The 25,454-nt window shown below is 48.9% G+C and overlaps 1 protein-coding gene across 3 annotated transcripts in view; it reads left to right on the forward strand.

Annotated features, from left to right (window-relative positions):
* The window catches only part of LOC133142367 (ral guanine nucleotide dissociation stimulator-like), a 50,167-nt gene extending 24,731 nt beyond the window's left edge, over nucleotides 1–25,436 (forward strand). For 2 of the 3 annotated variants that reach the window (XM_061263537.1, XM_061263538.1), the window contains exons 2-18: nucleotides 9,207–9,517; nucleotides 10,239–10,313; nucleotides 10,778–10,968; nucleotides 11,622–11,743; nucleotides 12,431–12,646; nucleotides 13,381–13,484; nucleotides 13,915–13,999; nucleotides 15,563–15,637; nucleotides 17,009–17,095; nucleotides 17,350–17,382; nucleotides 17,745–17,866; nucleotides 18,105–18,200; nucleotides 19,353–19,575; nucleotides 20,344–20,418; nucleotides 21,531–21,800; nucleotides 22,271–22,385; nucleotides 22,495–25,436. In XM_061263537.1, coding sequence (XP_061119521.1) covers nucleotides 9,207–9,517; nucleotides 10,239–10,313; nucleotides 10,778–10,968; nucleotides 11,622–11,743; nucleotides 12,431–12,646; nucleotides 13,381–13,484; nucleotides 13,915–13,999; nucleotides 15,563–15,637; nucleotides 17,009–17,095; nucleotides 17,350–17,382; nucleotides 17,745–17,866; nucleotides 18,105–18,200; nucleotides 19,353–19,575; nucleotides 20,344–20,418; nucleotides 21,531–21,800; nucleotides 22,271–22,385; nucleotides 22,495–22,670 — 2,376 coding nt within the window. In that variant the 3' untranslated portion in view covers nucleotides 22,671–25,436. Of the gene's footprint in view, nucleotides 1–13; nucleotides 371–9,206; nucleotides 9,518–10,238; nucleotides 10,314–10,777; nucleotides 10,969–11,621; nucleotides 11,744–12,430; nucleotides 12,647–13,380; nucleotides 13,485–13,914; nucleotides 14,000–15,562; nucleotides 15,638–17,008; nucleotides 17,096–17,349; nucleotides 17,383–17,744; nucleotides 17,867–18,104; nucleotides 18,201–19,352; nucleotides 19,576–20,343; nucleotides 20,419–21,530; nucleotides 21,801–22,270; nucleotides 22,386–22,494 lie in introns of those variants that run through there. The other variant, XM_061263536.1, reaches the window with a different exon arrangement.
* Nucleotides 25,437–25,454: the final 18 nt, after the last annotated feature.

The raw sequence follows: 25,454 nt of genomic DNA on the forward strand, positions 1-25,454 counted from the left end.
AGAGAGAGGGGCGGTCATCGGAAAGTGTCATTTGTAATGTTTTTGTGTGGATATCCGTTTCATTAAAGAAGGAGAGGGACCTAACAAAGACGTCGTTTGCCGGTTCCAGCGCGCAGAGAGTATGCCGCAGTGTCCTCTCCCCCTGCCTGCGCGGTTGTGAAAGTTATCGCTTGCACCAATGGTATTTTTCATTGGAATGCAATCCGACGCGCAGAGCGTCAGACTCGGTTCCGCGGATGGGATGTTCGACGCCAGCGCTTGGCGGATACGCAGCATCTGGGACGCTGTGAAGCTTGAGGTGGCGGGGGACAGCAGTCCGGTCGTGCTGAACAGCGTCACGCAGCTGGACCCGGACCTTCCCCAGTCGGAGGTAAGGCGCAGTTGCGCTAAAGACCCATGGCTGGATGGGAGAGATCGGCACAACGGCGCTTAAGTTTCAGCATGCTAACGTTTGCTGATATATAATCAGGGGTCTGCAAACTATTAACCTAACATCAAAACAATTCGTTTCTACATAGAACGGTCGATACAATTATACCGTAAAAATGGATGGACCATTCTAACCATTGCCAATGCGTGTGCATAATTCCCAAATGTTGATCATTCTCATCATTTTGAAATAAGATTACGGATTTAGGCTTTTTGTTTGTTTACCGTTTTGCAAAAGAGAGTGGAAATAATAATAATAACAGCCGCCAGAGGAACCGCACAGCTGTCGTTCTTGATATTATTATCCCACAGCCAGGGGTGAGTGAGTGGCGCGTTTCTCCGCTGTGATTCACTATACAGGCACGCATTGATAGCGTAGCGAAACAACGCTGGCTAAGGAGTCAGTGTAGAAGTCCACTCTCTGCCCAAGCGTATAGGATTTTATCATTGTGACTTTACAGCTGACAAATTGGCGAAACGCATATGAGTGCTACTTTTCACAGAACATATTCATGACTCCCATGAATGGTAAGAACTGTGCGGAGTAAAAGCTTAGTGTTAATTCAGTGTTAAAGGTACAATAGGTAAGCGTTTTGTGTTAAAACATTATTCCAAGACCATTGTAAATCACTTCCTATCGTTGAAAAAGGCTCACTGACATGTTGACTCACCCTCTGCCTGTGTTTATAGTCCTTAAATTCGGGTTTCAAAATATACAGTTGACAGCCCGACACTGTACGAATACATCATACAGCTGTACAAGCTCATTGGTTGAAAATTGGTTCTTTCGATGTCACAGAGAAGAGGTGGGATAAACAGTGTTGTGGTTTGAGCGCGTTTGTTGCTGCAATTCCTCTCTTGACCGTTAGAAGTCCAAAATTGCCTATTGTACCTTTAACTTGTCCAGTAGGGATAAACATACTCTGAGTAAAACGTACTGTAGTTGAATTGTGATCGGGGCCCACAAATGGACCGGTCAGAATGGCTAGACCCTGTCAGTGTGGATTTAGTGGCCTCTGTGCTCTCCTGCTCTCCATCTCCGCACTGTAAGATCTGCTTAGTGAATCTCATGCCAGTGTGTAGGAGGAGTATGAGTCTCCTGTAGAAATGCCTAACTCTTACCTCCCCCGGAGTGACGGGTGGGACAGTATTGTTGTACTCGGGGTATTCTAGCGGCCAACCGTGGTATGCTAGTTTGTAAGTTGATGTATTTTTCAAGGGTTCCAGTTGTATCTGTATGGTCACACTAGGACACTAGAACCGTACTGTCCTGTAGGGTCCTCTTCACACTTGTACTTGTGTTTGCTCTGCACTTCGTTGCACGTTGCTCTGGATAAGAGCTTCTGCTAAATGCTCTGTAATGTAATGAATGCACATGGCAACCTGAAGAGCTGGCTAGGCTGTCTCACACAGCTTTCCTCCCTGTCTCCCCTCTGAAACAAACCTCCCTGGCTCCCCTCTGAAACACACCTCCCTGGCTCCCCTCTGAAACACACCTCCCTGTCTCCCCTCTGAAACACACCTCCCTGTCTCCCCTCTGAAACACACCTCCCTGTCTCCCCTCTGTAAACACACCTCCCTGGCTCCCCTCTGAAACACACCTCCCTGGCTCCCCTCTGAAACACACCTCCCTGACCTCCAGCGAAGATCCCACAGACACGCAAGATACTCAGCTCCGTGTTCACGGAATCAAAAGTACCGTCTTTTCCCCCGTTGACGCGGAATTGTTCCAGTTTGATGCATCTTTTACAAATACATTAGGAGCCATGACCAAGTATAGTACTGCAGCAGTGACTGTTACGTGCTGCAGTACAGCACCAGAAACTGTTCCAGATTGTTCCAGAACCTCCGGTAGCTGAGAAGCAGGGAGAACAGAAGGGGCGTAGGCGGCGGGTGTCTGGTGCGTCTGCGAAACTGCCGCCTGTCACATCAGAATTCTTCTGTCACAAACCTTCCCCTGCAAAGCTTTTCTTCAAAGACATTGACACTTCATTGCCTCATTGTAGCGTAGTGGTTAAGGTGCATGACTGGGACACGCAAAGTCGGTGGTTCGATCCCCGGTGTAGCCACAATAAGATCCGCACAGCCGTTGGGCCCTTGAGCAATGCTCTTAACCCTGCATTGCTCCAGGGGAGGATTGTCTCCTGCTGAGTCTAATCAACTGTACGTCACTCTGGATAATTCCATTAATGTAATGTAATGTAATGTAATGTAATGTAATGTAATATTGTTGGAGACACTAGTCTGGACCACAGTGCACCAGCTCTGTTAGAGAGCACAAAGAGGGAGGCTCAGGTTCATCTTCCAGGGGCAGTGTTTTGTTTAGTCCCTTTCAAGCTTCCTAAAATACCTTTGCCTTGGACTGTGAGCCCCCTCCCCTCCCCCAGAACCCTGAGACCCCACCCAGGATACGTCTGTCTGGGTCCCACAGGGTGAAATTCAACCCCCCAGAGTTTGGCTAAAAAGGCAGGTTTCTGCTCTTACTGTAACAGAAACCTGCTGAAGCTTGTCTTTCTCTCTCCCACTCAATCTTTCCCTCTGTCTCTTTCTCTCTCTCTCACTCAATCTCTCCATCTGTCTCTTTCTCTCTCACTCAATCTTTCCCTCAGTCTCTTTCTCTCTCACTCAATCTTTCCCTATTTCTTTCTCAGTCTCTCTCTCACTCAATCTCTCCCTCTCTTTCTCTCTTTCTCTCTCTCACTCATCTCTCCCTCTGCCTCTGTCTCTCTCTCTCTCCCTCCCTCTCTCTTTCTCTGTTTTTGTATTGGGAGGAAGCAGCTGTCCCTCTTTAAACCTTAGAGTAGGGAGTCAGTGTGGGCTGTAGACCAGGGACCCGTATTTATAACTCAGGTCACAGGTTCAATTCCTCGGTGGGACACTGCCCCTGTGTCTTTCCGCAAGGTACGAGGTACTTTTATATAACCCTCCATACGTCATGTCATTCGCTCTCAGTAATGGCGTCTGCCATTTGTTGTAAGATGTAATGGCTGAACTTAGTAGCTGAGACCAGGTGTCTTTACTTGTGGATTGATTGCTCTCAGCACATAATTGTGAGTGAGAGTCAGTGAATCTCTTATGTAAGAGTTTTCCCCAGGGACCGATAAGCACACAGATGGCTTTTATGCTGCGCTGCGAAGGCCAGTGTTTGGTTACACATTTGCGAAGCAGCTGTTCTGTGTTGAGGACATTGTTTTGGTTGTAGCACCACCGGTGTGCTGCTTGAGAAATGTTGGACCGCGGAGCAGCGATGTTTCACGGGCGACGCTCTCCGGAGGCGGATTCGCACCGCGCCGCTTTTAGAATTCCGCCTCGAGCCGGAAAAGGTTTGAAGAGTTCCTGTGCGAAGCGTTCGGAACTTCTCCAGCTTTAGAGGCTCTTGGCAGTTCGCCTCGGGGCGATTGCAGTAATGATTTTCCAGAAGTCTTGTGGGTTTGGCTCTTCCTCTGCCTGAGCCTGGCGATAGCAGGAGTTGGGGTGTTTGACCCGGGACGGCAGCGGCCGGGCGAGAACACGCCTGCGCTCGGTTTGCGGAGTGATTGACACGGTCCCGAGTGGGCGGGCCGGGGCGGAATGAGGGGGGGATTCACCGCGGCTCTTCCCTGCTCGGCAACACGCTCTCCCTCTCCCATCTCCATTAATCCTCTCTCCTATCATTCAATTCGCTAATTAAGACTTCTCTCTCACTCCATGGTTAGCTGCCCTCTCGGCGCAGACTGTTCTAGAACATTCTGGTTCCAGTGTGAACCGCGGGCAAAGCTCCAGTGTTCCGAGGAAGAGGTGAAATATCTAAACAGTACCCCGACAGAAGTATAAACAGCGTATTTATATCACAGCGCATTTGTTTTGCTGATACTCTTATACAGAAGCGCTCACAGTGCTCATAGATGCATTCACAGGCGTTTACGTGAGCAGCAGCAGCATAGACTGATGAAGAACACTCTTTGACCCAGTGTAACACTAATGTAGGTTAACTGTTCCCATTGTAAATGCACTGCACAATTCCTAGTGTTAAATAAACTTTAAAGTGTATTAGTGTTTTGCTATTGTGTCAAAATCCATCCATCCATTATCTGAACCCGCTTATCCTGAACAGGGTCACAGGGGGGCTGGAGCCTATCCCAGCATACATTGGGTGAAAGGCAGGAATACACCCTGGACAGGTCGCCAGTCCATCGCAGGGCACACACACCATTCACTCACACACTCCTACTCACGGGCAATTTAGACTCTCCAGTCAGCCTAACCTGCATGTCTTTGGACTGTGGGAGGAAACCCACGCAAACACGGGGAGAACATGCAAACTCCACACAGAGAGGCCCCGGCCGCCTGGGAATCAAACCCAGGACCTCCTTGCTGTGAGGCACCATCCGTGCCACCAGTATTTTGTCAAAATTAGCAACATAAAACTCACTAAATATAATTTCACTGCGCACTATGACATCACTCCTCCAACAAACCACTGCATACTACAACATAATTCTTCTTGTGATGCATTATGGCATCACTTCCAACGAAGCACTTCGTACTACAGCATCATTTTTCGTGTGATGCATTATGACATCACTCTTCCGATCCTGCATTGTGCACTATGACATCACCACTCACAGGAGCAGGAGTGAGGTTCCAGTATTGCCTGGTCAGATGGAGCAGTGGCTGCTGGGAGCTGCATGATATTCCGCCCTCTTCCCATGGGACAGGGAGGTCAGGCGTCATCTGCACCCCTGTAGCCTCAGCCATCCCTCCTCCAATGTCAGGATCCCTCTCCTCAGTCTCTGCCCCCACAGACCTGAGCCTCAAATTCCAATAAGCTTTATTGGCATGACGGCACATTAGCATAGTAATGCCAAAGTGATTGTTTACACTCAACAACAATAGCAGCAGCAACTGTGTGTAACTCTATGAACAATAAAACGTAAACGAGAGGGTGCTTTACCCGCAGTAATTAGGGTGGGTCAGGGAGCTTTGTTACCAAATAAATGGTGGTAATATACAGCAATAACCATAAAAAGGTGCTTCCTGTGAGGGACTATTGTCCCTGTCCAAGGGACAATACGATGGTGGAGTTGCCTGTCCACTCTCTCTAAGACTAGGGCACACTGCCACACGTGCAGCTCGTTGTGCTGTGGTTCCCTCCCCCAGCTAATCTGTTTATGTCAGTCTTTTCTTTGAATTTATGGAGAGATCGTTTAGTTTTTTAATGTTCTCTGTCCCTAGTTCATCCTTCTCTGTCTCACTCCCACTCTCTGGCCCACAATATCACTCCTCCTCCTAACTATCACACCATCATTTGGTCAGCTGTGTTAGAGCGCATCTCATTACCTCATTATTTTAAACCCTGCGTGGGTCAGTGCAGGTCCCACCCCTCTGCCCTCTGACCCTCACAGAGGCAGCTGCACAGGGTTGTGTTCTGTGTTTCATATTCCTACTCTGTCGTGTCCAGTAAACGCTCGGGACAGAAACCTGGAAAATAGTTTCCCCCATGCAGTTCCATAACCTTGTGCATGTGCTTGTGTGTTCAGTATGTATGTGTGTGTATATGTGTGTGTGTACAGTATGTGTGTGTCTTTGTGTGTGTGTGTGTGTACAGTATGTGTGTGTGTGTGTGTGTGTACAGTATGTGTGTGACTCTGTGTGGTGTGAGGCAGTAACATTCCGGATCGTTTTCAGCAGCAGAGCTCCAGGCTTGGGTCCACAGACAAAGCCAGACTGCCCCCCCCCCTTCCCCTCCTGCTGTCAGAGTGAGGGAAAGTGCATGCTGGGACACAGGGAGGGGGTTGATGACTGAGCTACAGTACATTAGACTCTTGGCTGTGCTTCTTAATCTCTCTCTGTCTCTCTCTTCTCTCTTTCTCTCTCCTCTCTCTTTCGCTTTCTCTCTTCTCTGTCTCGCTTTCGCTCCTTCTCTCTCTCGCTTTCGCTCCTTCTCTCTCTCGCTTTCGCTCCTTCTCTCTCTCGCTTTCGCTCCTTCTCTCTCTCACTCGCTCCTTCTCTCTCTCGCTCGCTCCTTCTCTCTCTCTCTCTCTCTCTCTCTCTCTCTCTCTCTCTCGCTCTCTCTCTGACTCACTGGTCTTTGAGGAGCGGAACAGGCTGATCTCCCAGGCAACAGCACTGGCATTGCCCTCAGTCTGAGTGTATGAGACAGGGACTAGGCAGGCAGTGTGCGACAGTTGTCAGGAAACTGGGCTTATTCCTCAGAGGTTGCTGGTTTGACTCCCCCTGCTGTGCCAGCCAGGGCTCTATACTCACATTTTTCCGAGGAGCACATGCTCATACATTCTAGAAGCACACTCATGCATCCCAATTAGTAGATGTGCTATGAGTCATATCTGCAGTAGAGGAACTGAGATACTGTCCTACACTGCACTGCTACAGAGGGCTGCAACACACACTGACCCAGGATCAGCGACTGTGCCGTGTCCATCACTGCACCGTTACAGAGACCTGCAACACACCCTAGCCCAGGATCAGTGACACTGTCTTGATCAATGTCGTGTGTGTTCGTGTGTATGTAGAGCTGAAAGCAGGTCGTACTCAATTTCAGTTTCAATTTCAATTTCAGTTTTCAATTTAAAGTGCTTTATTGGCTTTATTTAATGACAAAATTTGCATTTGTATTGCCAAAGCATGGCAAGTAACATGTGAAACAATGAACAACAATGAATAATGACATGGTAATAGTGTAGATCATACAATAGATCGTATAGTACACATAATATCTATATACACATACATATATATATGCATATATGCACATACACATATACCTGCACATATATGCATGCATACACACATATATACAGATAAGCACAAACATATACATAAACATTTATAATTACATTATATACTCACTCTAAAATCTAAACTCCGATAGAGAGAGGCTATGGATTATTTCAAAACAAACAGACCGCGACATGGCAATTAGTGTGAATGGGGAAAACAAACAAGATAGTAATCCCTGTGATTTTGGACAGAGCCCATCATCAGTAATGATAGTGATCCAGGCAGCCAATCAGAGCAGAGTGATGGTGATGTGAGGGCGGTCTCTCGCGGCTGACCTGCGGGGGAGAATGATGTCATCGGGCTGGGGCGTGTGCGTTCAGCTGGGGTGCTCTGCTTTACACTCCCAGGTTTCCTTTACTCCCTTACTCCCTTACTCCCACTCCCTCAATCTCACTCTTACTCCTTTTCTCCCATCATCCCTCTTTCTTTCACTCTCTCTCTCTATTGTTCTTTCTCATTTCATCTCTCCCTCTCTCTATCCCTCTTTCATTCCCTCTATCCCACTATCCTTCTTTCACTCAGTCCCTCTTTCTCTCGCTCCCTCGTTCCCCCTGTCCTGTGCTCCCTCTGCTGTTTTCTGGCTCAGGCCCCAGCCTGTGTGCCCTGTGTTTGAGCATTGTGGTTGGGCGGCGTTGAACACCCCACCCCCCAACCAACTCCAGAGAGCACTGCTTATTGCCTACATTCCCAACAGCCAGAGAAACTGAGACGGTAGCTCCTGCCCACCTCCCCAAAACCAGCCTCTTACAGACCCCTCACCTGCTGTGTGCCCCTCTGTTTTCTTTCGAAAACCAGGCAGGACTGCTCATTCCCCACAATGCCTCTGTGCAACAGAGCTCATCTCAGCTGGTGAAACAGCCCCTCAGATTACGCTCGTTTGCGTCTTCATCCGTGTGTTTGTGTGACCTTTTCAAACGCTTGTGATACATTGTGAACCGTTTATTTGGGTTGGTTTGAGACTGAAATTCTGGTTGTATGTTGTATGTATTTGTATTTCTGCAAATGTGTACGTTTGTAACATTTCTAGCCACACCCACGCACACCCACACACACCCACACTCACATACGCACACATACATACATATTGACCAAAAGGCAGCATTCAGAATGTTTTTAATTTCCCTGTTGTTCGCTGGTTGAACTCTCTCTGACCCCCCTAGTCTGGGCAGACTCCAGTGGGATCTGGGCCTCACTGGAGGGCACGCGGGGGACACATGGAGGGGAGCGGGGGGTCTGTCTGTGTCCAGATCCCTGAAGGCCTGGCAGCGTCCACAGTCCAGACACAAATCTGTTTTAATTACCCACAATACTCCTGCAGTGAGCTGGGGAGCGCTGTGATCGGTGGAGCCCTGTTCTGTCCGCTGGTGGGCATTTGTGTGCCTCTGTCTGCAATCCCCTTTGTCTGAGCTTCTGCCCCCATACCCCGTCTGACCTAAAGCCACCTCTCCGTCCATGCTCACTCGCTCCAGGGTTTGTGCTGTGCAGCTTGCACGAGGGGTGTGGGTGCTGTGTTTTAGTAGAGGGTGTGTTTTCCAGGAGCGTGGTGCTGTGGAGCAGTGGCGCGAGACCTTAAGACCAGAATGTCATGGGTTCAAAACCAGGAAGGAGGCTCTGCTGTATGAGCGTTTTGTGTTGTGTGCCTTTCGACTGAATACGACAGTGACGCTCACCAACATGAGCAAGACATTTCTAATTGGGAGGGGGTGGGGGGGCGGTTGTGAAATGTCCAGATAAACAAGGATATGTTTTTCAAAATGCGGGTTTGCAAATACGGAATGACGTGCAAATAAACTAAATTCACCACACACTGTGAGAAGTAAATGGCCAGGGTTTGGTTAATTCCTGAAACTGATTTGTGTTTTGGATTAGTGTAAGGTTGAGCCTGTTCCACTGCATCCTCCGTCCCTCTCGATAAGATCCACACAGCCGTTGGGCCCTTAACCCTGCATTGTCCCCTGCGTAATAATGTTGGTCATTTCCCCGCGTGTGTCCCTCAGAGCTCGACGCAGGAGATCGGCGAGGAGGTGGAGGAGGGCGCGGTGTACACCATCACGCTGCGGCGGGTGCAGCTGCACCACTATGCGGCGGCCACTAAGGGGCAGCGCTGGCTGGGCGCCGAGTCGGACTCGGCCCTCAGCCTGTACGAGACCTGCAAGGTGCGCACCATCAAGGCGGGGACTCTGGAGAAGCTGGTGGAGTACATGCTGTCGGCCTTCCGCGGGAACGACTCCACCTACGTCACCATCTTCCTCTGCACCTACCGCTCCTTCGCCTCCACCAAGCAGGTGCTGGACCTGCTGCTCTGCCGGTGAGGCTTGGGCGGGGCGGGGCGGGGCCAGGGCGGGGCGGGTCGGGGGCAGGGCAGAACCAGGGCAGGACCAGGGGCGGGGCCAGGGCCGGGGTTGGCTCTTTGTCCTGTCAGTTATTCACATTAGTGTTTCTCCATCGCTTTGTTTTTTTCCGAGTGGAGTAGCTAATAAAATTTGGATAATATGCGATAAGTTGATTGGTTACGTTCAAGTGTGGACACAATCGCCCAAATACAATGAAATTGCAGTTAGAAATAGCTGAATATGTATTGTTCTGTATATGTTGCACTCAACATTTTTGCTTCTTCTAGCATACTGGTTCTTTAGAATTGAGTATAAAATTCTGCTCAATGTAATGGGCTTGTTATGATTTATCGTGCATGGAAAATTGACTAAACATCCAATACATCCAAAGAAAAGAGGGGAAAATAATATTTTGCTACCCAAATGATGTATGGACTCACTGATTCATAGCTGTATCCTGAAGTAAAATGTTTGTTTCTATTACCATACACCACAGTGCAGTGCCTTAACTTGACCAAATTTATTAAGGCAGCTGATTGGCAGATTGATTAATAATTGCTGGATTGCTCAATAGTTTTAATGTTTGGCTGATTGATTGACTGACTGACTGACTTACTGACTGACTGACTGACTGACTGACTGGTTGGTTGATTGATTGGTTGATTGATTGATTGATTAATTGATTCTGTCATACAGGTATGCCAAACTGCAGCACATGTCCAGCACAAAGGACCCCAGACTGATACATGACGATCGCACCGAGCTGAAGAAGTGAGTGCCTTGCTCACCTGTGCACCTACACACCTGCTCACTCACTCATCTCCACAATAGCTCACCTCCACACCTGTTTCTAGAACTAATTACGTATATATACAGTATATCTGGACAAACTTGGAGGGTCATCCACTCTCCACAAAAGCTCCAAAAAAGTCAAATGAAGAAAATCAAGTTATTGACATGACAACTGTGTATATGTGCCAAGACAGATGTATTGAAATGTACTGTGTGTAGAAAGCAAATATATCTTGTTGTATTAAATTGTATTGGCATATTTTGTGAGGTTATTTATTTATTTATTTATTTATTTATTTATTTCTGTTATATTTTAAATTGAGTATAAAATACTGAGTGATGATTGGTTAGTGACCACATGTTCTCATGGTGGTTCTCATTTGTATTCTGTGAGCGGCAGTGATGCATTATGGTCTGTCGTTGTGGTCTTCCTCACTCCTCAGTGCCATCTCGTCCATCCTGGGGGCCTGGCTGGATCAGTACTCCGAGGACTTCTGGAAGCCTCCAGACTACAGCTGTCTGCGGCGGCTCATCGCCTACCTGCACCAGAACTTCCCGGGATCGGACCTGGAGCGCCGGGCCTGCAACCTGCTGGCCCAGTTCCACCTGCGGCACCACCACCTGGAGCGGGAGGGTCAGTGTGCCCCCGGCCAATCACAGTGTGCTGCTGCCTAATCTTAGCATGTCTCAGCCAATCACAGCATGCCGTGCTGTATCTCACCCAATCACAGCACACCATGCACAGCATTCCTCAGCAGACACCTGTTCTCAGCTAAAGGACTTGTAGACCAGTGGTTTCCAACCCTATTCCTGGAGGGTTTAATTTCAACCCTGATTTAACGCACCTGGTTCTTCTAATTATCGGCTCAGTAATATCTCTAGTTGTTGAATGCGTTGTGCTTTGATTGGGTTGGTGTGAAACCCCTGAGTAAAGCTGCTTTTACATTACCAGACTCAAACACTGCATTCAACGGCAAGTAAGGCACAAAGCTTTGACGTGATTGGACACGTTAGAAAAGGTCAGCTTCAAACAAGGTCAAAGTTTAAACAAGTTGAACTTTGATGGCTTTATTTTGAGCTGTGCGCTTAGCATTGCTGCCATGTCAGGCTTCAATGCTCTCTCCATAGGACTTTAATGGCTTGATGTCATGTTGAGTGTTTTGAAGCTGATCATGTGAAAGCTGCTTTTGACTAAAGGAACTCTCATTTTACACGATGTCTGTGGTAATAGTCATGAAGTTGTAACCCTCCCCAGGCAGTGAGACTAACATGCCCCTCTCCCTCCAGCGCTGGACCATGCTCCCTGCCCCTTTGCCATGCCAGAGGAGAACGGGTTCGAGGATGACCGACCTGACTTCCTGGCCTTCGACCCCACCCTGGTGGCTGAGCAGTTAACCCTCATGGACGCGGTGAGTGTGTGTGTGTGTTTGTGTGTGTGTGTGTGTGTGTGTGTGTGTCTTTGTGTGTTCCTCTGTAGTATGTGTATCTTGCAAGGGTCTGTGAGTGTTAATGTGTGTAGTACGGTTAGGTTTGCTGTGAGATTAGCCACAGTTTAAAAGACCAATGGTCCCCAAGTGAAGGGAACTAATTCTACTTTAATAGCTTCTCCATAGGTGATGTGACTTTCTAACTCCTGTCCCTAAGACACTCCGCGAGCTGCTCCCGGCTCATAGCTCTGGGACATTAAGGGAATCAAAGACTGAGGCATATTGCCTTTTGCCTAATACTGGCTAATCCAGTGGTTCCCAGCCCTGTTCCTGGAGATCTAGTTTCCTACAGGCTTCCATTGCACTCGTAATCGGCACACCTAATTAGATGTTATCTCTACCTGTTGAATGAGATGTGCTTTGTTAGGGTAGGAGTGAAACCCTACAGGACCATCGATCTCCAGGAACACGGTAGGGATCCACCGGGCTAAACCTCTCCAGAACCAGAACTGTTGCTTCTTGATATTCTAGAAGAGATCTTGGGGGAGTTGGAGGGGGAGAGGGAACACAAACAGAAGGAAACGTTTCGCCCACATAAAATAAACAAGCTAAAGCAAATAAGTGGACCAGTAAAAGCTAACAGATGTGTGTGCCCTCCGTTCCCCCCAGGAGCTGTTTAAGAAGGTGGTCCCGTACCACTGTCTGGGGAACATCTGGTCCCAGCGCGATAAGAAGGGGAAGGAGCACCTGGCGCCCACCGTGCGTGCCACCGTGTCGCAGTTCAACTGCGTCACCAACTGCGTCATCACCACCTGCCTGAGCGAGCGTGCCCTGAAGCCCGCGCAGCGCGCCAAGCTGCTGGAGCGCTGGATCCAGGTGGCCAGGGTGAGGCGCTGTGGAGCGGAGAGGCGGTTTATCATGGGCCCGTTAATGCGGAAGGTGGAGGGCGGCCTGTAGCGTAGTGGTTAATGACTAGGACATGACTAGGACACGCAAGGTCGGTGGCTCAATCCCCGGTGTAGCCACAATAGGATCCACACAGCCGTTGGGCCCCTGAGCGAGAGCCTTAACCCTGCATTGCTCCAGGGGAGGATTGTCTCCTGCTTAGTCTAATCAAGTCTAAGTCGCTTTGGATAAATGCGTCAGCCAAATGTAATGTAATGTTTCTGATTTGGTGTTTGAATGTGGAGATCTGATTGGGCTTTTAAAGGCTGCTGCTCACTCACAGGTCTCTGTGTATTTGAAAGAAAGAGGTTTCTGATTGAGTGTTTAAAAGAAGGGTGATTGGGTTTTAGAGGCTCCAGGTTTCTCATTGGGCCTTTGAAGGGAGAGCAGGTTTTTGAGTGGGCATGTAAAAGATGGTGGTTTCTTATTGTTCTTACTGTGCATTTGAATGGGGGTGCTGGTTTCTAGTTAGGTATTGAAAGTGGATGCTGGTTTTTGGATTGCGTATGGAAAGCGGTTGCCGGTTTTTGATTAGATATTGAATGTGGAGGCTGGTTTCTGATTGGATATTGAATGTGGATGCTGGTTTCTGATTGGATATTGAATGTGATTGCTGGTTTCTGAGTGGGTATTGAATGTGGATGCTGGTTCCTGATTGGCCGTTTGCGTTGCAGGAGTGTAGAATCCTGAAGAATTTCTCCTCGCTGCGCTCCATCCTTTCGGCCCTGCAGTGCAACCCTGTGCATCGACTCAAGAGGACCTGGGACGAGGTGTCCAGGTGAGGGGAGAGGGGGAGAGGGGAGAGGGGTGAGGGGAGAGGGGGAGAGGGGTGAGGGGGAGAGGGGGAGAGGGGTGAGGGGGAGAGGGGGAGAGGGGTGAGGGGGAGAGGGGGAGAGGGGTGAGGGGGAGAGGGGTGAGGGGAGAGGGGGAATCTGGAGTCCGGCTGTTTCCCAGTCTTGGCGGCCTGTAGTGTAGTGGTTAAGGTACACGACTGGGACAAGCAAGGTCAGTGGTTCTAATCCCGGTGTAGCCACAATAAGATCCGCACAGTCGTTGGGCCCTTGACCCAGCATTGCTCCAGGGGAGGATTGTCTCCTGCTGAGTCTAATCAACTGTATGTCGCTCTGGATAAAAGTGTCTGCCAAATGACATAACGTAATGTCTGGTACAACTCTGTTGACTGTGGTCTCTCCTCCACTCACAAACAGGGAGAACCTGCGCATCTTCCAGGAGCTCTCTGAGATCTTCTCCGACGATAACAACCACTCCCTGAGCCGCGAGTTGCTCATCAAGGTGAGTCCTGGCGGCTGTCTCCATAGCGACCACGAAACCCAGCAGGACCGGGCTTTAACGCCCACCCCCCCAGCCGGGGTGAAGGTCACAGTGAGATCACCTGCCGACACCAGATTGTCAGAGTTAAGCCTGGTTTATACTTCCGCGTCTATGCATAGCCATGTGCCCTACGCCGTAGCCTACGCCGTAGCCTTACACGCACCTCCCCAGAAATGTAACTACGCGTCGTAGCCTCTGTGTAGCCTACGGCGTAGGGAACACGGCTACTCGTAGGCTACGCCGTAGCCTCTGTGTAGATTCGATGCAGAAGTATAAATCAGGCTTTACGCTGCTCTGCCCTGCTCTAAAGCGCTTACCAATGGGCCAGTTTCCTGGGATCAGCAGCTGCGCGTATGGCTTTTACGACACCAGCCAGCCGTCCGGCGTCCTCGTAAAGGCTCGTTAAGGTTCGTTAAGGCTCGTTACGGCTTGCTAAGGCTCGTTAAGGCTCGTTACGGCTCATTACAACTCATTCAGGCGGGGAGAGTGTGCCTTAATTAAGCTTGTTTATGACACCTGTCCTGGAGAACAGTGGGCTCCCCATAGAGTATGTACTTAATTATAGATGGATGGATGAAACCACCAGTTGTGGATGAATGGTTGATAAGACTTCAGGAAGTCAGCAACAGGAGTTGCCGGTGCTGTACTACAGTACACAGCATCCATTGATGTGGAATTGTTCTTGATTACACCTCAAGTAGGCACTTGAGAACTCTCAGGGCAATCCACAAAATGGCTGAAATGCGTTGGTGCCCACTGAACCTGAAGACATTGATTTGTGATTCACAAAGTGGGTGGAACGTGCCTTCTGTACTTCCAAACGTGCCTTCCATTTCAACACCGTGGGCCGTGTAAACTGTCAGTATCTATGGCAGTTGTCATAAGCCTCTTTCACATGTGCAGCCTTGTCCAGTAATGCAGTAATGCTCTGGAACCGTTCTGTTATGAGATCGTTGCTGAATGGGCAGAAGTATGTGCTGTGGAAAAGTTTACACATGAACACACATTCTTAAAATTCCTCAGGGATTACCCAGCGGGTAAACTGTTTCATGGCGGGAGGGGTATGGGAATCCCAGTGACATCATGGTAGGCAGGTGGTAAGAGCCCCAATTCTCTGTGTGGGAGGAGGACAGGGGATGTGTGTTTGGGGGGGGGGGGGTGCATCAGCCTTCTAATGTTTGTTGCCATGATGAAAAGCGTGAAACTCAGTGTGTAAAATGATCCAGGATCAGTGCAGTGCCAGAGGTGACAGTGTTACTGCGTGACAGGGAGCTGATCTAGGATCAGTGCAGTGCCAGGAGTGACAGTGTTACTGTGTGACAGGGAGCTGATCCAGGATCAGTGCAGTGCCAGGAGTGACAGTGTTACTGTGTGACAGGGAGCTGATCCAGGATCAGTGCAGTGCTAGGGGTGACAGTGTTACTGTGTGACAGGGAGCTGATCCAGGATCAGTGCAGTGCCAGGGGTGACAGTGTTACTGCGTGACAGGGGCTGATCCAGGGTGTGTGCTGTTCTCTTGTGCAGGAGGGAACCTCGAAATTTGCGACGCTGGAGATCAACCCGAAACGGACACAGAAGAGAAACCAGCAGAGAGACCTGGTGAGAGAGAGATGGAAAAGAGAGATGGGGGGGTACAGAGAGAGAGGAAGGGAGAGAGGGAAACAGAAAGAGATATCTACTGATTCTGGGCATGAAGTAATAATCTGTATATTGCACCACAAGGGAATGCTGGGAAAGGGAAAGGACATCTGAGACAGGGAGAAAGAGATGGAGGGAGGGAGAGAGGCGGGTGGTGTCTGTCTAAATCAGTGGCAGTTTGCGGATGTACATTGGGCAGATGGGTATAATTGGGCCGTTTTAGGCACCGATCCACAGGCCAATCAACGGCCGTCTCTGTGTGGGGTGACTCACTTCTCATCCGTGGCTGATTTCATCACTCGTCACCCTGCTGTGGACACCACATCTCATCATTACGAATTCCCCAACACAAGAGGCCCTTATATTCACAAAATGATTTATCGAAATAACCGAAGACGGTTGGATCGACGTGTTTTTTTTCTTTTGTCCTCCTGTGGAAAATTTAGAAAAGATACATCAGCAGCACGCACTAGTGGTTTACATGGGAAATCGTAAAGCTCAGATGCGTTTCAGGACAAGGAAAGGGATGCCGCGCCCCCTTGTGGTGCCTTGTGGGAACTGCAGTTTCGAGACGGACCATAATAACTGGGTGACAGTTATGTAATTGTTATCCAGCTGACAGTAATGTGTGGGTGGTGAAGTTGCTCAAGAGTTTCCCAGCTGTCAGCTCATTATCTCATTCGCTCTTTAACTCTTTCCTTGGTCGCTTTTCATTCGCACTGACACTGAAACCTGCTCAACTATCGGGCAACAGAGAGGCTGCTTTACAGTTTAGTTTAGTTTTTTTGTACTTGGGCCCCACCCACTCAGACATCAATCATTCCTTCCTTGGGCCACCAGCCCAGAAGATCAGACCCCGTCAATGCTGCTGGCTCCCTTCCCATCCTCTTATTGGATAATCGATGATTCATTCATCCAATTAGAGTGAGGGAAACTCTGCCAGCTCTCTGTTCGGTAGCAGCGCACAGACGTGCCAGAAATTTAGGCCAGTGTGACACAGTGTAAATTTGGTTTAATTGTTAGAATCAGTTTTATAACGAAGTCTCTGGCACATGCATGATAATAAAATGTAGTGCTCATTCGCCTTAAATTTCCCTTGAACAGCTTATGATACATTTGTTGAATTTTTTTGGGTGGATTGGTTATCACTCAGTAATGAATGAAAAAAAAAATTTGATTTTGTGACATGAATTATTTTTTCCCAGAGCAGATTAATCCTGTCAATGGGCCTGAAATAATCATATTGACTGTCAACAATTTCCTCTGTGTGTCTCAGAGTGTGATGTTCTGTACGGCACACTAACACTGACGCCCCTCCTCTGTGTGTCTCAGAGTGTGATGCAGGGGACCATCCCCTACCTGGGCACCTTCCTCACCGACCTGGTGATGATGGACACTGCCATGAAGGACTGCCTGGACGTGAGTCATGACCCCTAAGAGAGCGCAACGTCGGTCTGTGTGCACTGTGATATGACCCGTTGTCACTAAGGGAATCGTTTCATTTAGTTTTTGCCTTTTATGTTTACACTTATACCTGTGTTGCGGAGTGCGACGCATTTATTACATTGGTGAAATGTGTTGCTTTTGTTTTGTGTGATAAAATGTGTTGCTTTGTTGTCATAAGATGTTGAAATAAAGCCCGAAATGAGCCTTGTGTTGGATTTGTGTTGCAGGGGGGGTTGATCAACTTTGAGAAGAGGAGGAAGGTGAGTGATGTCATATGGGCTGAGCTTTGAGGAGAGAGCGTGTTGTTTCATTTGATGCAGTAATACATCTATTTCCTTTTCGCAACAGACACTGTCACTCAAGACCACTCTTATATATTGTTTTACACACTACATAATCTGCCACCGTGTATTGTCTTTTTTAGAGCCAGATAGCATTCTAATGTGTTTTGATTTTGTGTTTGAATATTCCAATAAGTAATGTAATTTTGTTTTTGTTGCTTTATGATTTGGTTTATTCTAATTGGTTCATTTGGAATGGGGCTGTCCTGAGGCTGGATGGTGTTCGTGGGGGTAAGTGAACTGAGCCACTCTCTCTCTCTCGTGTGTTGTCTCTGGTGCAGGAGTTTGAGGTCATCGCCCAGATCAAACTGCTGCAGCTGGCCTGTAACAACTACAACTTCACCAGGAACACACACTTCAGGGCCTGGCTGTCCGCTGTGGAGAAACTCACAGAGGCCGAGAGGTATACACACACACGTATACATACAAATACACTCACTCACTCACTCACTCTCACACACAAACTCTCTCACTCACTCACACACACACACACACACTCACACTCTGTGTCACTCACACACACACACTCACTCTCTGTGTCACACGCACACACACACACACACACACTCACACTCTGCGTCACTCACACACACGCACACACACAGACTCTGACACATTGCTGTGTGTGTGTGTGTGTGCAGCTACAGCCAGTCGTGTGAGATCGAGCCGCTCTCGGAGTCGGCCAGTAACACTCTGAAGGCCAAGAAGAACACGGGCATCATAAAACGCTGGAGCGAGTGAGTCTCCACCCCCTTCTGTCTCTCAGCCTATCATATGTGGAGTCTCCACCCCCTTCTGTCTCTCAGCCTATCATATGTGGAGTCTCCACCCCCTTCTGTCTCTCAGCCTATCATTTGTGGAGTCTCCACCCTCTTCTGTCTCTCAGCCTATCATATGTTGAATCTCCTCCCCCTTCTGTATTTCAGCCTATCATATATTGAGTCTCCTCCCCTTCTGTCTCTCAGCCTATCATTTGTGGAGTCTCCACCCTCTTCTGTCTCTCAGCCTATCATATGTTGAATCTCCTCCCCCTTCTGTATTTCAGCCTATCATATATTGAGTCTCCTCCCCTTCTGTCTCTCAGCCTATCATATGTAGAGTCTCCACCCCCTTCTGTCTCTCAGCCTATCATATGTGGAGTCTCCACCCCCTTCTCTATTTCAGCTATCATATGTAGAGTCTCCACCCCCCTCTGTCTCTCAGCCTATCATATGTGGAGTCTCCACCCCCTTCCTGTCCTCTCAGCCTATCATATGTGGAGTCTCCACCCCCGTCTGTCTCTCAGCCTATCATATGTGGAGTCTCCACCCCCTTCTCTATTTCAGCCTATCATATGTTGAGTCTCCTCCCCCTTCTGTCTCTCAGCCTATCATATGTAGAGTCTCCACCCCCTTCTGTCTCTCAGCCTATCATATGTGGAGTCTCCACCCCCTTCTGTCTCTCAGCCTATCATATGTTGAGTCTCCACCCCCTTCTGTCTCTCACTGCAATGAAAAAGTAATTCGCCATTTAAATTTCATATTGAGTTCAAAATGAAACTGTAATTCTGTTCCATCTAATGTCCTCTCCCTCCCTCTGTCCCTGTCTATTTCCCCTCTCCTTGTCTCCCTTTCTTTTTGTCTCCCTCGCCCTCCCTCCCTCTCCCCCCTCTCCCTCCCTCCCTCCCTCCTGTCCCCCTCTCCCTCTCTCTCTCCCCCTCTCTCTCTCTCCCTCACCACCTCTCCCTCTCTCCCTCACTCCCTCACCACCTCTCCCTCTCTCTCCCCCCTCTCCCTCCCCCTCTCTCTCTCTCTCTCTCTCTCTCTCCCTCCCTCCTGTCCCCCTCTCTCTCTCCCTCACCACCTCTCCCTCTCTCCCCCTCCCTCTCCCTCTCCCTCCCTCTCTCTCAGTCGTCAGCCAGCAGCAGAGGCGGGCTGTAGCAGTGTGGGCAGTTCTCACTCCAAGTCGTTTGACCAGCTGCGCTGCGGCCTCCTGCTGAGCGGACTAGGCGGCACGGGGGGCGGGGACAGCGCTGATTCGCTCAGCGTCACCTCGGCCGGCTCCAGCAGCTCCGACGTGGAGGACGTGGGCGTCGGCTTCGTCTCCGACTCCCCGGACGCGCACGACAAGAAGGTCGGGTCAAAGGTCAAAGGTCAAGCAGGAACGGATCGGAGGGAAAGAGGAGCACTGCGCAGATGTTATGACAGACTGACACAGGGGTGTCAACCTCCAGTCCTGGAGGGCCGCAGTGTCTGCTGGTTTTTGGTATGTTTCAGCACGAGAGATACATTTCAAAGTCTTTCATTGGCTAAAGAGTCCATAAGCCCTGTTCTCAAGGCCTTAATTGGCTGCTGATTGAAAGGAAACCACAAATACCAGCAGACACTGCGGCCCTCCAGGACTGGAGTTTGACACCCCTGGACTAACAGAACGTTTCATTTCTCTTAACAATAGGGGTCTTTGTTTCGTAACTAATTTGCTGTGTTGCGTTAGCTTGTGACGAGGCATAGCGTTTGAATGTTTTGGTGTAAACAGAAGGGAGGCATTAAGGTCAATGGTAAGCCCTGTGACTGGACAGCGAGTTTCTACTGTGTGATTGGCCAGTTGAGTGTCAGCCCTGTGACTGAACAGCGAGTGTCTACGTGATTGGATAGTTAGGCACAGAGTAGGTAGGCAAAGCACTTTCCTTATTGATTATTAATGGCCTCTGTACATTCTTGGCGATGCTGCAGTTTTGTACTTCTGAGAGAGACACAGATGTTCTCCACTACTCCCTCTGCATAAGAGTGCCTGCCAAACAATTACAGTGTAATAATGCAATGTAAACCCCTCAGCCCAAAGCACTGGTACGGTCCAGCTGTTAACTGTGCGGTGATCGCAGCTCTTATTTCCTTCTTGTAGACGTCTACGCCGTCCGTAAAACATTCCAACTCTGCCTTAGGGAAGGGAGGACCGGAACAGGACCTCACGCCCACGGTATCTCTTTCTTTATCCCTCGCCCTTTTATTCCTCCCTCGCTTAATCTCTCGCTCTCTGTTACGTCACTGAAGACTGCTTTCATCTTCATCTTCATCCTCCCCATCCTTCCTCTGGCCGATCAGTGGTGATCAGTGATATTAATGTGTCCCCTGAGAAGTAAGGGCTGCCTTTATTTTACCCTCCCCCTCAGGGGAGTGGACGGTTTTGAGGTTTACATAACACACTTGTAGAGTGTGTGTGTGTGTGTGTGTGTGTGTGTGTGCTTGAGTGTGTGTGCATGTGTGCTGTTCACCATGGGTATGTGTTAAGGGTGAGTATGTGCTTTTATGAGTGAGCTTGTATGCACTATGAGTATGTGTGTGTGTGTGTGTGTGTGTGGTGTGTGTGGTGTGTGTGTGTTCACCAAGAATGCCTGCTAAGTGTGAGTGACCAGGTAATTTCACTGTATGTACGTGTTTGAGTGTGAGCATGTTCAGCAAACAAGCATGGATGTCAGGTGGACTAAAAGGCACTTTTGATTAGGGATCAAACATCATCATCATAATCATCTTCATCTTCTCTGTCTGGCAGTTATCTTGTCTGGTTTAATTTATGTTTGAAATCCTTTTCTCGTGGCCGTTCTGTCTGACCGTTCTGTGCCTTAGGCATGTAAACCCTGACATGCACAGTCTGAGTTCCTGGATGATTGACCTATTATTAGTATTTTTTGTGGGAACATGAATCTTTGAACTGTCATTCCATTCCATCCCTTAGAGTTTCATATGCCATTCATTGTTCTTATGTAAAACCAGTTTACATATTTATATGCTTTTAAACGTGCTTAATGATAACTGTATTATACTCATCCAGAGTAGTAACTTTGAATGTTCTCATTATTATTTTTGCTGTTGCTGCTGTGTAGGTAGTATCTGTTTTGTTATATGCATTTGCCAGAAATTCACACCCAGAGCACATTAATAAGATGGCATGTTATGTACAGTGCGCTGTAAATCTTTGTAATAATGTAGCTTCCTGTAACCTTGAGTAATGATGTCACTGTTTGAGAATGGTGTTTGTGTTTGTGGCGAGTGGATGCGCACAGCTAACCTGTGTCACCCTCTGCTGGGCAGTTCTGGGAGTCCACCTCGCTGTTCTCTCTGGACGTGGCGGGGATGGGCTCGGGTTCGAGCAGCGCCTCATCCTCCTCGGTGAGCTCCAGCCCCGGCCCCGCCCCCGGCTCCGCCTCGGGCCCCGCCTCCCGTGCACACAAGCGCTCCGTGTCGGGCGTGTCCAGCTACTCCTCCCTGTCCCTCCCCCTCTACAACCAGCAGGTGGACGACTGCTGCATCATCAGAGTCAGCCTGGACGTGGACAACGGCAACATGTACAAGAGCATACTGGTGAGAGTGTGTGGGGTGTGTGTGTGTCTGTGTGTGAGAGAGAGAGAGTGTGTGTGTGTGAGAGAGAGTGTGTGTGTGTGTGTGAGAGAGAGAGAGAGAGAGAGAGAGAGAGAGAGAGAGAGTGTGTGTCTGTGTGTGTGTGTGTGTGTGTGTGTGTGTGTGTGTGTGTGTGTGTGTGTGTGTGTGTGTGTGTGAGGTGTGTGTGAGAGAGAGAGAGAGAGAGAGAGAGAGAGTACAACTGCATACTGGTATGTGTGTGAGACCATACTGGTGTGTGTATGTGTGTGTGTGTGTGTGTGAGAGAGAGAGAGAGAGAGAGAGAGAGAGGGGGGGGGGAGGGTAGGAAAGAAGAGGGAGATGGAGGGAAGAGGGAGAGAGAGAAGGGGGAAAGTTTGGGAAAGAAAAAGGTGTGCAGAGTTTCTGAGTCTAGCTCCTGATTGGCTGGCTGGCTGGCTGGTTGGTTGCCGCAGGTTACCAGCCAGGACAAGACCCCGGCGGTGATTCGGAAAGCGATGGTGAAGCACAACCTGGACCGCGAGCGGCCAGAGGAGTACGAGCTTCTGCAGCGGATCTCCGAGGAGAAAGGTCAGCGCGAGGCCAAAGCCACATACAGTTGATTAGACTAAACAGGGGACAATTCCCCCTGGGGTAATATAGCATTACTCGTGGTGATATATCTGTATGTTTTCCCCAGAGCTGAAGATCCCTGACAACGCCAACGTCTTCTACGCCATGAACTCCTCGGCCAACTACGACTTTGTGCTGAAGAGGCGGGGCTTCCCCAAGGCGGAGCGGCCCAAGCACGTGGCCAGCTCCACCCTGCCACGCATGAAACAGAAGGGCCTCAAAATCGCCAAGGGCATCTTCTGAGGGGGCCACGCCCACCCAGAGCTCTGCCCAATCAGAGCCCGGGCCCCGCAGAGTCCTGCCCAATCAGAACCCTATACTCCACCCCTCCCTGTGGCAGCAATGGCCAGACAGGCCCCGCCCTCTCAGCAGGCAGGCCTGTAGGAGGCTCTGGGGCTATGACTGTATGGAGCAGTCAGACTGACTGACTGACAGACAGGGGGAATGGCAGGACTAATCCCTTATGAGGTCAGACAGGCTCTGTGCTTCTTTACTGCTGTGCGGATGGAGAGGCAACCTTCACACCACCAAGCCCCCTGCCCCTGCCTCACCCCCTCCAAGAGGTACACTTGCAAAGGCTGCTGCTTCCTGTGAGCGCAGCCCCCCACTTCCTGTGAGTGCAGCCAGCCACTTCCTGTGAGTGCAGCCAGCCACTTCCTGTGAGTGCAGCCAGCCACTTCCTGTGAGTACGGCCAGCCACTTCCTCTGAGTGCAGACAGCCACTTCCTGTGAGCGCAGGTATCTAATACCTGTTAGCTGAGGCAACCACTTCCTGTGACCACCGACAACCACTTCCTGGCCACTGGCTCTTGGGCTGAACTGAAGGATTGTGATTTTGTTGACCAGTAGAACCAAACTGCTTGGTTCCCATCTTGTAATACTCTCCTTGGATATTTCACTGAATGTGACAATGCCGTCTTGCACGATCAGGGTGAAGATGGTTACCTTGGAAATGAGGAAGGGGGAACACCAGAAGTGATGCATAACCTGGTGCATCAAACAATGCATTCCCCCTCCCCAGGGCCACATTCGGCCTGAGTTTTACAGGATGCACCGCAAGCCTACGGCTTAGACAGCATTTAGCTTTTGTACAAGCACATGACATAACACTGAGGTTTTTTTGTAATATCAGAGCTTGTGCCTGACCTAGAGGCAGAGGGAACAGTCATTCAGGCCGGCAAAATAAATAACCGGGGTCCCTCTGTCCAAGTAGCCAACAGAACAAAGAGGGTTCACTCACCCCGAAAACCAGGAGCAGGTCAGGACTGACCAGGGCCCATCACATGATCAGTCTTCCTGCACAGTGGTCACATGACTGATTCCCACCCGCCACCCCCCCTGCAGAAGTCACATTATCAGCCGTCCAACATGGTATTATTTTTGTACCCGTGAGATTTTTGGCTGAAGTTCTTGTTTTCATTTGCTACTTTAGTTGAATTAGTCGCAGTTCCTACTACAGTTCTACCGCATAAAATCAAAACTTCTTTGAAACATTTTACAAGGTTATGTTTTTTAACAATTGTACAGTTACTAAGGCATTTAATTGCAGCATTCCCTAAGTTTTAAAACTTTTCCTTCACCTTAATCCGGTGGTTACAGCCAGGAGAGGCACTGATATTTGTTGGTCTCCCATTTTGATCGTGGTGGATGTAGAATTGTGAATTACCCAAACTAAAACTGGTGAGAAAATGAAACAAAAACAGAAACAAACAAAATTAACTTTCACAAAAGTTAGCTGACATTAATAAGTTGGCTAACACTAGCTATGTGAATGCTAGCATTGTAATTGTAACGCAAGTTAACTCAGAGAAACACTTAATGTTATCTTCTTCATTTCCATAATTTAAAACACGCAGCTCACTGGCTGGCTGGTTATCTACTTTAGCTTATTGAACTTTGCTACCACCCAGTCCCATATTTAAAACGTCTCTGAGATGCAAAATGTGATTAAAACTAACCTAAACTAAACTAACCTATTGCAAAAGACATGCTGGCACCTATGGGTAGTGTCCGCAAGATAGCAATTTTCAATCCCACGTATTTGTCACACATTCCAACAGTAGAAAAATAATACACTAGAATGTGACCAGGGATTTCAGAAGAAACAGACTTGTTAACCACAAAAGCTTCACTGATATTTCACAATAATGTGTGCACTTTTATTTGAAAAAATATATGAAAAGGGGCATTATAATGCTCGTTGCCTTCATCTTTTTTTGTGTTGCGTTTTTAATTTGCAGCTCTGTTCTCATATCGGTGCTAACATCACCCGGCTCCCCTGCATCTCCTTCTGGGTGACTTTATGATCACTGCGATTATATTGGAGTCCCAAAGTTTACTTTTTGCCTGGATTTTCCCAACAGGAAGATGGCCCGTGGTTGCCATCCCAACCAATCTGCCTTGTATTCTGCTCTGTTCCCCCACACCCCTTACTGACTCGTTTGCCACAATTCCCAAGGACCAATGACAAGCCCCGTACACTAAGGACTGAGTGTGACATCATAAAGGCCGCTGTAAGGGGGGGGGGGGGAGAGTGCACAGACAGTGGTATTTAAGGCTGGGACAGTGCATTTCGTTGACACTGTAATGAGTGGTGCCAGAATGAGCTGTCAGACATCGACTTGTCGGGACCAATCAAAGACTTTGCTGTCAACGGCAGAACACACACGAAGCGGGTGAGGCCCAGGTATGCAGGCAAAATGGCCGTCGCCATGTTTGCTATACATGTGCCAAAGATCAGGGGTGTGTATGGGGGAGAGAAATATGGGTGGAATAGTTCTGGTCACCATGGCAACAGTATCAGCTGTATTGGCCAGACTGAGTTTAAGCCCCGTTTAAAAAAAATTATTTTACATCCGAGTAGAAATGTTATCGGGCAGACTGCCAGGAATGGTGTGTGCGTTCATTTGGGATGCATGTGTTGATGCATATCAAAGTGTCTAATTGCATATGTACTTATGTACTGGGGATCAGGTACTGATTTTTTTTTTTTTTTTTTTGGGGGGGGGGGGGGGGGGAGAAACCGCT

Source organism: Conger conger, chromosome 12 (genome assembly GCF_963514075.1).
Source record: "Conger conger chromosome 12, fConCon1.1, whole genome shotgun sequence".
NCBI classification, from domain to species: Eukaryota; Metazoa; Chordata; class Actinopteri; order Anguilliformes; family Congridae; genus Conger; species Conger conger.